This window comes from Hippocampus guttulatus, chromosome 9 (assembly GCF_054856545.1).
Source record: "Hippocampus guttulatus isolate MCC_2025c chromosome 9, RoL_Hgut_1.0, whole genome shotgun sequence".
In the NCBI taxonomy this organism is placed as follows: domain Eukaryota; kingdom Metazoa; phylum Chordata; class Actinopteri; order Syngnathiformes; family Syngnathidae; genus Hippocampus; species Hippocampus guttulatus.
The window spans coordinates 13,406,268-13,419,748 of NC_141269.1; the positions used below are offsets into that span (position 1 = coordinate 13,406,268).

Genomic DNA, 13,481 nt, shown 5'->3' on the forward strand with positions numbered 1-13,481 from the left:
TCTTTAACAGCGAAGCCAACATTGAGACTGTGTTCGGAATCATTGCCTTTCCACTTTATAGTGCTCTAGATTTTGATTTCGCCATTTTAAAGTGCAGTTCGTAGGTAGTCAGTATACCGTAGGTTATCCCTGATATAGTGCCCTCGGTGTATCCCATGATCCATCTTAAAAAGTAGTGAACGATACAACAACTGGGTCACCAGGAAAGAAATACAATATATTCCATGATGGCAGAAGGTTACAGTCAAGGGGAGCAGAAGGAGCGATCATACAAACGTTCATATAGTGTTTTGTAATGATTTGTTGAAATACACTCAACTTCAAATAATAACATGCTGTTATACTGTAATTCATTTATTTGTTCACTATATTTTGTTAAGGTCCACCATCTAATACTGCAGTTATGTGACAACAGTGTCATTTCGAGTATGGGAGACCAGCCATGTATATCATGTTGATTATTTGTCTGTTCAGCTACATTTCATTGAAATTGTCAATCGGTTCAGGGTGTCCCCTGCCTACTGCCCGAAGACAGCTGGGATAGGCTCCAGCACCCCCTGCCACCCTAGTGAGGATAAAGCGGTTCGGAAAATGAATGAATGAATGTTTATGCACATTTTGTAACGGTTAGCTCTCAGCCAACCTGGCTCATTGTGAATGCACTCAGGGACAGTTGACTATAGAATTAATTTTGACTTAAATGCATCAGTACGTATTTGATTGCTATTGTAAAAGCAATCTGACATACAATCCAGCCACAACTGAGGAACGTGAGTTCGCGCCTTCACAAGTAACTGATCATCGTAGGTCCAGCTCAACCAACCAACCAAGTTTGTGCTCTGAACCTCTGCCCCAGCAACCGACCAAGCTTCTGCTCTGACTACCCGCTGCCTGTGGAAGCAAGGCTGTTTAAAATTTGAATCTGAGGGAGTTACTGAGAAGATAAATGTATCAAATTAGTAATGCAAGAATCATGTGTTAAATTGGTTTAATTCGTTAATTAGGCTCTGTCACTCCAACATCAGATGTGTCTGGATGAATGGACACAATTATAACACACACTGCAAAATCACACTCATATAACTGCGAAGGAGGATCAACTCAATTTTCTTCCATTATTTGTTCCCGCGGGTGTAATGGCTTGATACTTTAATCCACACAAAGTGCGAAGTGTTGCTTAATGGGACGTCAAGGATGGGTGACTTACGTGAGGGCCTGTGAGTAGTTGAAATGAGGAGTGACTCCCAGAAACTTCTGGACTTCATCCATGACAGCAGCGGGGTCTGCTCTCAGCTGATGGCCGTCTATGATCATCAGCTATATGCAAAAACAATAACAATAACATCATAGTGGAATTCATTTCATTTTTATTCATGTATGCATTGATTTTAGGTGGTGGTTGACATAGGCAAGAAAATTAAAACACAAATCTCCAATCAGTACTGAATTAAAACCTATCCTGTTATGTCAACAGGCATGTAACACAGATGGCCATGTTCAACCTGAAGCATAAGGCACCTGGTTAGCAGGGTAGTGCGTGAGCCACCTCTCAAGGTGTGTGGCATACAGGCCTGGGTTCAAACAACGGTTCTGCAAAGAACGCAGTTCGGCCGGGGCCCCTGCTCTGGCGGTGATGACATCGTAGAAAGAAAAGCGAAGCGCTGCATGGTCCTCGTGAGCTCTCTGATGCTGGGGTATCAAAAAATAAACATTCATGACAGTATTATCGCTGGTGACATTCAGATGTCATATACAATACCACAGGGTCAAAATAAATAAAACAAAAAGTCTTCTATCGATGTAGGTCGCTGTAATCAGCTACCAGAATGAAACACATGCAATTACAATTTCAACTCTCTGACATTGTCAATCAAAAGTGAGAATCTTAGTTTTTGTCAAATTGTACAGCTCTTGTATATATTTGATCTCAATATATTTTACCAGATGAAATGGCCAGTGTGTTTATTCTGTATGTGTGATTGCATGCACCTGGTACCAGCTGTAGGCTCTATCTGAGGGATTGATGAGCAGGGTGATGATCTTGGCCTTGGGCAGCAGGGCTGCGACGCGCCGTGGGGACTCCTCTGAGGGGAAGTAATTGGCACTTTTCTCAAACAGGAAGTCCGTACTAACATTGGAGGGTACGGGGAAAAACTCCATGTACCTACGGCAACAGATGCACACAATGTTTAAAATATTTTTGTTGTGTTTGGAAAGCCTCCTTCCTTAACCGTCACCCTATCATAGTGGAGGGATATTTGTGTCTCAATGCTCATAGGAGCTTAGTTGTCTGGGGCTTAATGCCCGTGGCAGGGTCATCCAGGACAAACAGGTCCTAGATGAGGGACCAGACAAAGCAAGGCTCAGAAACCCCCTAAAATTAATACAATTATTGGAGGATGATTTTCCCCTGCCAGGCCGGATGTCTGGTCACCAGGCATGCACCCATAAGGCCTAATGGGGCACAGCCTGGGGAGGTAATGTGTGTCCCTCTTCTCCAACAGTGGGAGGGTCAGTCCAGTGACCTGGGTGGTGGGTGGTGGCTGTCGGCTCAACCTTGACAGATGCTGGCTCTAGGTGGAGGTCATCTCCCTGGAGAGGAAGGAGTCTGAACTCCAAGTGCAAGGTCACAATTTTTGGATTTGAAATAGCCAACCTTGCCTCGACGCATAGCTTTAGCTCTGGTACCAGTCCTCTTGAGAAGGGATGGACTGAAAGTACCTCCCCTTTTGGGAGTCCTTCAATCCCAAAGATAGCTCCTACTGAAGACTTGCTCTTTCTGCTTAGGAACTTCAATGATCATGTGGACATTGACAGTGAGACCTCAAAGGGCATGATTGTGAGGAGGGCCCCAGGATCACAACCTAAGCTGTGCACTGTCAGAGATTGCCCAAAACGAACACCGCGCTCAAGCATAAGGGTCAGAATGCATGAACTTGGCACCAGCACATTCTAGGCTACAGTTGAATGGTAAACTTTGTGCCTGTCTGTGTCAAAGGACTCGAGCCATATAAATTGCACACTCACTTGGGGGAAGATGCCAGTTTCACCTGGCTGACATGAACGAATTGTGAGGGTCTGCTCGGAACATCTGGCAAAGTGCAGTTGGAAGGCGTTTCAATTCTCACCCATGGAAGAATGTTCACCATATTGTGAATCCAGAGGGAGGTGGTAGAATTTGAATGTGAGTGTGCCATGTTCCGTGCCTCCAGAGTTATAGCCAACCTGAGCTATAGTTGTAAGGTGGTAGGTGCCTGTTGAGGAGGCACTCCCTGAACCTGTTGGTGGACACAGGTGGTGAGGGATGCTGCTAAGGTGAAGAAGGGAGTCCTATTGGGCCTCTTTGCCCTACAGGACTCCAAGGGCAGCTGATTGTTACTTTGCAGAGCCAAAGACTTGCTTGTAGAAATACTTTGTTGATGTGATGGAAAATGACTTCCGGATGATTGAGGAAAATTTGGTCCACCATTTAGTGTCTCAGGGGAGTGAACAAGTACACCATCAGAACATTGCATCTTGGGGATGGGGTCCTGCTGACCTGGACTGGGAACATTCTGAGTCAGTGGGGAGAATTGAGGACCTTCTAAATTCAACCGACATGTCTTCCTAGGTCCCTTCTATTTCTGGGTTGAGGTCGCTGTATCGGTTGAAAAGCTTCTCAGTGGTAGGGCAACGAAGGTGGATGAGATCTGCCTGGAGTTGCGAAAGGTTCTACGTGTTGTGGGGCTGGCTGTCTTGGTTCACAGGCCTCTGCAACATCATATGTACATCACTGACAGTGGCTCTAGGGTTTGGCCGACTGGGATGAAAGTCAATTTTATTAATAAGAGGGAGAAGAGGGTACGGTCTATTTGGGGGGCTCTGGAGAGAAACGTCTAAACGGATAAAATGAGTTCAGTGAGTGTCTGGGTTTTTGAGAAATGCATTTTTTTTTGCATTCATTTGAGGTTAATTGAAGACTATAAGTAGTCTAAAGTTGGAAATGTGAGTGTGAATGGCTGTTTATGTGTTCTGCAATTGGATGGTGATCAGTCAACATCTCACCTAAAGTCAGGTTATAAAACTAGTTTCAGCTCACCTGTAGAAATAACTTCCGCTCACAAGTGACCCAAATGAAGTGGAGGAGAATACAGTGGGGAAAAAATGGATAGATGGATGATGTTTGTAATTTTTTTCCCAATCATAGGCTAAATATCATTAACCTTGTAACTAGAGCCTGTTAAGTCCAACAGCTTTTATAGTCCAAACAGTCTACCAATATTAGAGAATAGTGGAGGATGGCCGGTAGAATAATTTATGGTGATCTACAGCCACATACCTAAAATTGACACGGTGTGTCAATATCCAGTATGTTGATGTTATGGAAATGATAGTCAACTAATTAAAAGAAAGTGTCTATGTAGAGCTAACCATTACATTGCCATTGTTGTTTGTACTCCAACACGAGGACTCTATTTCACATTTCTAGCAACACGAATGCAATAATTTGCAGATTGTACCAGATGGAGCTGTACTGGTGTCATCCAAGTCAGGCACAAGCTGTAAAAGTCATTGCTAAACTTTAAAAAAAAAAAAACCTTGAAATGGACTTATACAATTTCAACAGATGACTTTCAAGTACTAGCATCTGTATCCCTGCCAGCTAAACAACCCATTTACTGGTCAATTTAGGCCCATGTATATCTGCTAGCTTTTTAAAAAAAGGCAAGAAAGGATCATTTTGAAGACAACCAAATATAAATAGGTCTTCTTTATGCAATGGCTTGTTTGTAACCATTCCCTTTATCTTAGCTTCGAGTCAACCGGGAGGGAGCGGGGGTAATCAGAGCCGAGATCATTATAAGATAGCAGATTGTGTGTCCCCACCAGTCAATTCCTTTGTGGTAGTTGTTGGTGTTGAAGAACTGGACCTCCTCGTAAGTCTTTGGACTGGGGAAGTTACTGGAGATGGAGGGATGCATGAGGAGGAAGAGATAAAGTGCTGTCGTCCCTGCAAGAAAGGGCATAATTCATAAAGGTGCTCATTAATTCAGATGAGCAGAGGGGCGTGTGTGCATTTATGACAGACGTCATCCTCTCAGCCATACCTGATGCTTTCCCTTCCCTTTCCACCAGTCACCTTGCTGACAATACACAGTGTCTGTGTCTCTAACGATCATAGGCATGCCCATCAAATTATTCCAAAACGTTCTTGTGTCCCTTTGACCAGCAGTCCATCTCCTTGGAAATGTGTTTGGCCTCTCATATCGTGCCAACCTTTCTGACAGACAGTATGAGGGATCCCAGTCAAAAAAAAAAAATTGCTTGAATTCTCACTTCTGGAATACTCCTGTTGCCATAGTGACTCCATTCATAATATCAACACCTGGTTAATTAGCACCATTACAGAGACCTTCACACCCCTTGTGCTAAACACTAATTATGGCAGTAAAGAATTTATAACATTACGAGCAGGCAATCCTGTGTGCAAAGACCCGTGCAGAGTTTTAATTCTGCACCCACACCAGACACTTCCTTAACTACACCTTTACAATTAGATTCAACGTCGTAATACATCATTCAACAATGTTTATTGCAGCTTCCATGATGTAAAACTACATTGCATTCTACTACGTTTTAAAAATAATCTTATTACAGTCACAATCATGAGTGTTACACTGTTTCAATAATAACTGAGCATTATTGTTTTGCTTTGTTTTTTGTTTTTTTTGCAAGCACAGCTTTCTTATACAGCTCTTCTAGACCAATGAAAGTACATCAAAATAATCTCTGCCTTAGTGCTGTATGTTTTTATCAGGAGCTTACCTGTTTTCTGTGGTCCTGCCACCAAGAATTTGGGTAACCTGTCACAGGTCTTCTCTTTCGACCAAATATCTTTGTGCCGTTTGTCATCACACGGGTTCTGCAGGAGCACAGGCAAAGAATGAGTGCTTATAAGCAGTGCAGTGCTGCAATGCAAATGTAACATATAAACATGCATGCATTATTGAAACAGGCCTCACAACTAAATGATTAATGAGCTGCTACACCTCTTACTGCACTCATCTGCAACTAAAGTGTCAAATCTTTCAAAAAACAATATGTAACTAATGTTCATTTTCCTCACAAACTCAGATCTAATATTTAAATGTGCTATTACATGAGTGGACCACCCAGGGCACATTTCATGTTGTGCGCATTCTTGTAGCAATTTTGTTGGACACACAGGAGGAAGTCAGTAGGCCGGGCTCATGTCTACAGTATCTATAACAAACAGGTCCTGAGGAAGGCTAATGCTATATTGAATTGTCATCCACTCCAAAATGAGTTGGAGCTTTTGCCTTCAAGCCATTGGTTGATTGCTCCTGGGAGGACGACAAAAAGGCTCCAGGTTTCATTTATCCCAAGTGCAATTTATTTACTTAATGGCAACTGCCCGACGATTGCTCTTGCTTTGAGCTCCCATTGCTTATTTGCACGTCCGCACATTCCACTTTTTGCAATAACTGATAATAATTGTCTAGTCACGGTAGTACCTCTGGACTCAACATATTTCAGTGATCTTGTGAAGTTATGATGCTTCATTTTATTTAATTTTATATTGAGTCTGGGATTTACTTTTTAAATGGTGTCTTATGTTATGTCAGTGTGTACCTTGTCCTTTATGTACTTCTGCCGCAACATCAATTTCTCTCAAAGGGAAAACAAATACTCTCTGATTGTGAAGACATAAGCAGATGTTTCTTTTGTCCAAGATTAGAACACAAATGACTACGTTTACAACACACACTGTTACATCTGACCAGTACATTCCATCTATTTGCTAAAACCTGAGACATCAATAATATATTGGGTTTTGAGACATTGTTATGGGAGTTAGTGAGTGAATTATTCATGAAGTAAACACTTATGCCTGTAGGTGGAGCCCTAGAGTAGTACAAAAAAGTTTTTTTCTTGCCCTCGTCACATGTGCGGCTAACTACATCATCCACAAGGGGGGATCTTGCAGTTTGTGTGCCACTGTCTTGCATAGATCCCAGCAAATCTATTTCTGTTATCGCAATGTGAAGCTGGTGTGCACTTTGACTGCCCTGCTTTTAATACAAATGAGAGAAGCCGCCACAATTTCTGTTGCGTCCCACACTGGTGCACAACTGTGCCCAGTTAAGCTCAAGTTTAAATAACAAAAGAAAGAAAACTCCAGTTAAACAGTGCTTTACGCTTGACTTGAACTGCGACCAAAACTGGAGTCCAGAAAAGCCCTTCGGTCTACTCGTTTGGTCCAAACCAAAAGGGGGCTTTTTTTTTACTTTCGGTGCGGTTCATAATCAGGCAGTACTTCTTGCAAGTGAATTATATTCTGTAAACACATCGATGCGTGTGATGATCGGTGCTCCCAATGGACAGAAATGGTGAGTCGGCACGCAGGGCACAGCGCTGGAGAGGGAGGGAAACATGCAATTCCTACATGCTGCATTCTTGTTCTGCATATTTGTGCTGTTATTAGAGCTGCAAAATAATTGTGAGCATCAAGAGCAGTTCATTTAATGCGGGTTTCACAACATGCTGTTTCTAATTTTGGAACAGCATAAACGAATGCGTACAGTAACCCAAAGGAGAAAATGTGCTCTGCGTGTCCTGACCCACAGAAACAGAAAACAGAGGATCAGGTATGAACTCAATTACAACATTCAGTCCATGCTATTATCGAAGATGTGGATCGGCAGTCCTTAGTATTTACACTTGAAGTGAACCACACCGAGACCACCTCAAAGAGTGAGTCTCGTCCAGTTGGTTGATTCGCACCAGGATTCATTTATGTGTATTCACACCTGCATGAAAGGTCTGGATCAGCATGGCAAACAAAGCCTGGTCCATTTAAAGTGGACCAAACAGTGCAGGTGTGAACACAGCCCCCCGAGTAAAAGCAGAATTTTCATTATCGCTTGTGGAGGAAGCACTTCACACATCACCAACCCTCTAAATTACACTTGTCAGTTAGTCTACAGATCCATGTATGTGACTCATGCAACAGACACTTTGCCAAATGCAAATATTTGGCCCTCGCTCACCCGGGCAACTTCACCAAACATCATTAGGTTTTATGTAAATTAGGTACGCTGTTTAATAAACAATCTCACAAAATTCAGAAAAGCTCGCTTAAAGACACATTTGCGGGAATAGGCAGAAAACAAAAGATTTACTTTTTCACTCTTATATATACTGTAGCTAGATAGGCATTCAGGAGAACCGATTATTTGTATTCGAGCAATTCAAAAAGTAAAGAAAGCAATGAAGAAAAACACACGAGAAATACACAAACAAACACACCTGCCATTGTGGGTCTCTCTGTTCAGGAAACAACTGGAAGTACTTCTGCGCGAGCTGAGGCGGAGGAAGTGTATGGAGTCTTAGGTTTGTCCACGAGCGAAGAAAAGAGGCCAAGTGGACGAACGTGTAGAGACCGAGACGATCATTGCCATAGTTGGACAGATGAGTCATGAAGATACTGATCTGTGGAGGGAGGGGGAAAAATAAATCAATAGACTGGTAAAAGAAATGATCGATGGAAAGCCCGAAGAGAGATGCAGTATTGTGCTATGCAAAACTGTAATATAAATCCAAATTGAATTTTGCAAGTTCTCATGTTTGTGTGGAATTAAGGTAACACAGGAAATCCAATCGCTGTTGACTGCAGTGCAAACCGATTATTTGAAAATCAAAGAGACTGTCCACTGGGAATCAAAATGTGTTATCACTTTGCAATGAGGGAAAAAAAATGGCTCATTTATTTATGTAACACTGAGTGCAGCTTCGAGAAGAAAAAGCAGACACTTGGAAATGGATTTATTTAGTCTTTGTGACAGATTGAGTTGAGGCAATACGCCTCACGGCCACTGGGTGTTGATGTCAGAGACATGGCTTCACACGGATACTGTGTTTGGGGTTGTGGGCGGAGGGGGGGGGGCGACCTGGAGGGTTACTGGCGAGGGGTGGTGTGCTTGTCCGCATTGGATTGGCGCTCGTACAGGATGATCAAAGAGACAAGGGATACACATGCACACGCACGTACGCACACGCTTCCTTTGTGATTGGAGGACATGGGGGAAAGTCTGGAAGGAATGGTAACGTTAGCCATTAAGGCATGAATTATTTGGTGGGTGTGTGCATGAGAGATTGTGTGTCAGAATATTTAGGGCTGCGGATGTGAACTCTTGCGCGTGCTCGCGCGCGCGTGCCTACACACACACACACACACGCACACACACACACACACACACACACCTACCGCATGTGCACGCGCACAACCGCATACACAAACGCACACACAGAGGACCGTCGTGACTCCGTTTTAAAGCATGAAGGTTGCCGCGGATAGAAAGCGACAGCGTTGGGGTTTGACAGATCAGCATCTGGCCAACCTAGAAAGCTGTCGTGAATACCAAGGCTCACAATACTGATGTGACGGTGTGTGTGTGTATATATGAGTGTATGTGTGTGTGTGCGTCCTTCTGACGGCAGCTACAACACCCAGTTCGTGCGCAAACAGGGCCGATGCACTACAATTAAGTGTGTCTGCCTCACGTTGGCCTCTCACAGCTGAATTGTCCATCCTTTTTCATCAGAATCTGGTGGGTGGCTATGGAGGGAACCTGAAGATCAAATATTCAGCCACTGAATCTGTTTCCCATGAATCATGGTGTGGAAACCTCCTCTTTCATGGATGTGTATTCTGGGAGATGTGCAAAATTGAATGAGACAGTCTCTCACTGGAGACATCTATTCACATTTGGGATGTGAAAGGAATATCGCCGGTGGCGTTAAGCAGATGGGAGGGTGGGTGGGGCGGGGAGACGAGGAACATAATGTGGACATTATAAAATAGATTTGCAGTGATGTAAATAAGATGTTTTTAAAGACTTCTTCCTCTCACTCTCTCTCTCTCTTTTTTTTTTTTGAAGCGGGCAAGTTGACCGGAAGGTGATTTATGTTCTCTTCCGAACACTCAGTATATTATGATGCTTTGGCCGGGAGGGGCGTTTGTGTGTGTAGTGTGCTTTGTGTGTATATGTGCAGGTCACAGAGAAAGAGAAGCTAAATGGATACTAAAATGGAAACATTAATTATAGAGTTTGAGGTTGGTTGCCAAATTAAACAAAGCGAGAAAGAGAGGCTGATTGCATTTCGAATTATGCAGCAGACAAAGGAATGAAGCGGTGAACATACGAGGAGTATAAAGAAAGAGAAAGAGAATGTAACCTTGGCGGAGTGTGAATTTAAAAAGCCACTTGACACAGTGGAAGACCCGAACTCTCACGGTGGAACAAGCCACAGTGGCTTAGAATTCAATGAATTGAACTGTTTAAACCTTTTTTTTTCTTCCCTAACATCCACTGTGGTGACTCATTTCTTGCATGTTGGATTATTCTGAAGCCCATTTGTGCCTTTAATAACGAGTACAGTTTTCACAATTAAAACCCTTTGGGATTGTGCTGAAGTCATTCGTGCGCTGAGAGCAGAAGTTTGAAAACCTGGCAGAAATAAAGCCAAGCCCACAGCCTCCCTTGTTTCATCTTTGTCCCGTGTCTCTTTCTCCTGACGCTCCCACGCAAACAGCTTCAATTCCGCCCTCCTCTCTCATCTTTGAATGTCTTGCTGGAGAGCCTTCGTCTGCCCCAAAATGTCAGTTTATCTTTTCCTCCCCACTCCCGCTTCACACTGACCTAGATGCTCTAATGAAACATGTCACTGCTACATGGAGTGATGTTCTTCAAAATCAATCAAGAGCCACGCACGCCCACACGCCCACACACACACACACGCACACACTCACGCATGCACGCACGCACACACACACACACACACACAAGCACACTCGTGTCGAAATATAAAAATCTTATAGGATTAGGCCAGTCATGTAGTTGAGTTGTGACATGTTGTAACCTCCGCTAACATGAGTACATGATTGGGAGAAACAACTTGTTTTATTCGTCTTGGGTTAAGCATGTTTCACTCTTTCCTCTCATCCAGCCCTCCATCTTCCATCCATCATCCAGTTTACATCTACTGTAGGATCGTACTGAATTCAACATCCATTCATCCACCTCTGTATCCAAAACCGCTCATCCACTGTGTTTTTCTGTACATCACCCGCCTCTAAACACCTGTACCGGCATTATCCTTCCATCCATCCACAAGCTCTATCGTCCATCTATCCTTCCACCCATCTCCTTCCATCCATCTATTCATTCCCTATCTACAGACTTTATCTACCATCCATCCATCCGTCTTTCCATGAAGGCCATTATTCATTCACTCTATTTAGCATCGGTCAACCCATCCTTATCCTCCATCATAACTGTGTCCCGGTGCACAAAGCAAATGTTTGGTTGAATATGGCATGGAAGAACTCGATAGCCAATCACCTTTGACCGCATCATACATTTTTGGAACATGCTTCAAGAGAGATGGCGAGCTAGCAGGCCCTCTCTCAGGTTCAGCACCAATGACCACGGGTGCTCCACAATCTGGAAGAACAAACATGGGTGTTGGCAAAAAGACAAACTCTGTCCTTTCCTCGACTTGCACATGTGACATAATTGCCATATGTCCTACTAGTGCATACATCCATTCGCCTATTTCCCATTACAAACCACTTTGCTCCACATACAATTCTGCTTGATGGAATTGTTATTGCTACTAAAACGAAACCCGCTCCTCCACATGGTTTCATTCTCCCTTACTCTTGCCCTTGCCTCTCTCTCTTTTCTCTCTAAACCAATTTAGCTATCTTTGTCTCCACAGTGGATAATAGAAAGCTGAATGTCAATACAGAAAATGATTCCAATTCAACTTATTCTGCCCGCTCCAGTCAACAGCTAGTGTGTCTTTCCATTCCGCTATCTTTTACTGCTTTGCTCCCACTTTATTATTTCTCCCTATTTGTCCCGTTGTTGCATTAAGAGTGTGTGTGCATGTGCGTATGTGTATAGCTGCCAAAGATATTAGAGGTGAGGAGGAGGATACTGGAGAATGTGAAGGGAGAAGTGGACACGCCTCGCGTGGTGGGATGCCTCCGAGTGGCGCGAGGGGGGAACACCGGGGCTCTTGGGTCCCAGATGCGGCTAAATGCCCACCAGCCGGCGGGGAAGGAGGTGGGGCCTCACCGGAAGGTGAGGCGCCCAGGGCTCGCCCCGCCGGAACGGAGGGAAGTGGGAGTAGCCGCCCCACAACTCTCCTTAAACAAAAATTAGGCGAGGGCCCTTCTGAGGCCCGCACTGGGTGTGAACCTCGCGAGGCACCAGCGAGAGTCGTACCGGGTGTGGGACCCGGGAGGGGGGGCAAGTCCCTGACGGGGGCCGATTGCCCAGGAGGAAGGAGGAGGAGAAGTGGACACGAGACAAAAAATATTGAAAAGAAAAAAAAAGAAGAAATGATTGAGCATGGTCAGGATACTACGGCTGCGGAAGGCAAAAAAAAAAAATAAGGAGAAAAAAGTCAAGCTACCAGGGTAGGAGTGCCTGGGTAAAACAGTAAGCCAGTGTGGCGGGGGAGTGGATAGTGCTGACTTTTTCGGGTTTGGCTAATAAGCAGGGAGACAGACCTAATCGGTAAATGTCAGCCCTGATAAATGTCGACGTCTTTGCTGATGTCAGCAAGTCGCACATGATAAACATACAGTCCGACTCATGCGGAAACATTAACATATGCAGTAGTCTGTACGTGTGCATGTCTGTGTGTCTGTATGCTTCTTGATTCTCAAGTGACATAAGATGCCGTGAGCTGAAAATTAAAACTCAGATCATTTGCCACTTTATTCTCCTCCTTTATCCCAGTATCTCCCTTGGCTTCTTCACCACCTTTCTAGCCATTTATCCAGGGGCTACTTTGCCCTTATTGGCTGTTTGCAAAGCCCAGGTCAGACAATCAATTGCCAAGCTTGTGCTTGGGTGTGGGGGCTCAATGATTAGCAATGTGGCGCCGGAATGATGAAAAAGTGTCCAAACATGCGAGGACACATGCATTCGTGCATCCAATATGCCGATGCTTGTCACTGAACTGCCACCATGGGCCAAATGTGATTAAAAATCATTGAATGGGAAGTGACAATGTTACCAACGCGTGGATCATCACACAAAAGGGAAAGCCTGGAGGAATGAAAGCTCCGCGCTTCAGACCGCTATTGATTGCAAAGCACACACTCTAATGAAAGCTTTTGTCTCTGCAAATGGAAACCTAGCAGGGAGACAGGAAAGTGAATCATCAGTGGCTGCGTGGCATGTGTGTGTGTGTGTGTGTGTATTTGAGTTGTGGCAGAGGGCTGTCATGTACGGTTCAAATTGCTTTTGTGTTTAAAAGGATCGCTTCTTTCGGAGCTACAACATGAGTTCCAACCCATATTGGAGGATAAATGACATCAGGAGCACGGGGAAAACAATAATTAGCCTCGTGTGCACATCTATGTGTCAGACTAGAAGAGATATGTGAAAAATTTGGGGATC

General features: G+C 44.1%; 1 protein-coding gene across 2 annotated transcripts in view; it reads right to left on the reverse strand.

Moving 5' to 3' along the window:
• ndst3 (N-deacetylase/N-sulfotransferase (heparan glucosaminyl) 3) overlaps positions 1-13,481 on the reverse strand; it is a 49,313-nt gene that overhangs the window by 7,959 nt on the left and 27,873 nt on the right. For both annotated transcript variants that reach the window (XM_086119725.1, XM_086119726.1), the window contains exons 7-12: positions 8,311-8,493; positions 5,806-5,902; positions 4,867-4,990; positions 1,990-2,164; positions 1,519-1,689; positions 1,208-1,317 (exon numbers count right to left, since the gene is read on the reverse strand). In XM_086119725.1, the coding sequence (XP_085975851.1) occupies positions 1,208-1,317; positions 1,519-1,689; positions 1,990-2,164; positions 4,867-4,990; positions 5,806-5,902; positions 8,311-8,493 (860 nt within the window). The remainder of the gene's footprint in view (positions 1-1,207; positions 1,318-1,518; positions 1,690-1,989; positions 2,165-4,866; positions 4,991-5,805; positions 5,903-8,310; positions 8,494-13,481) is intronic.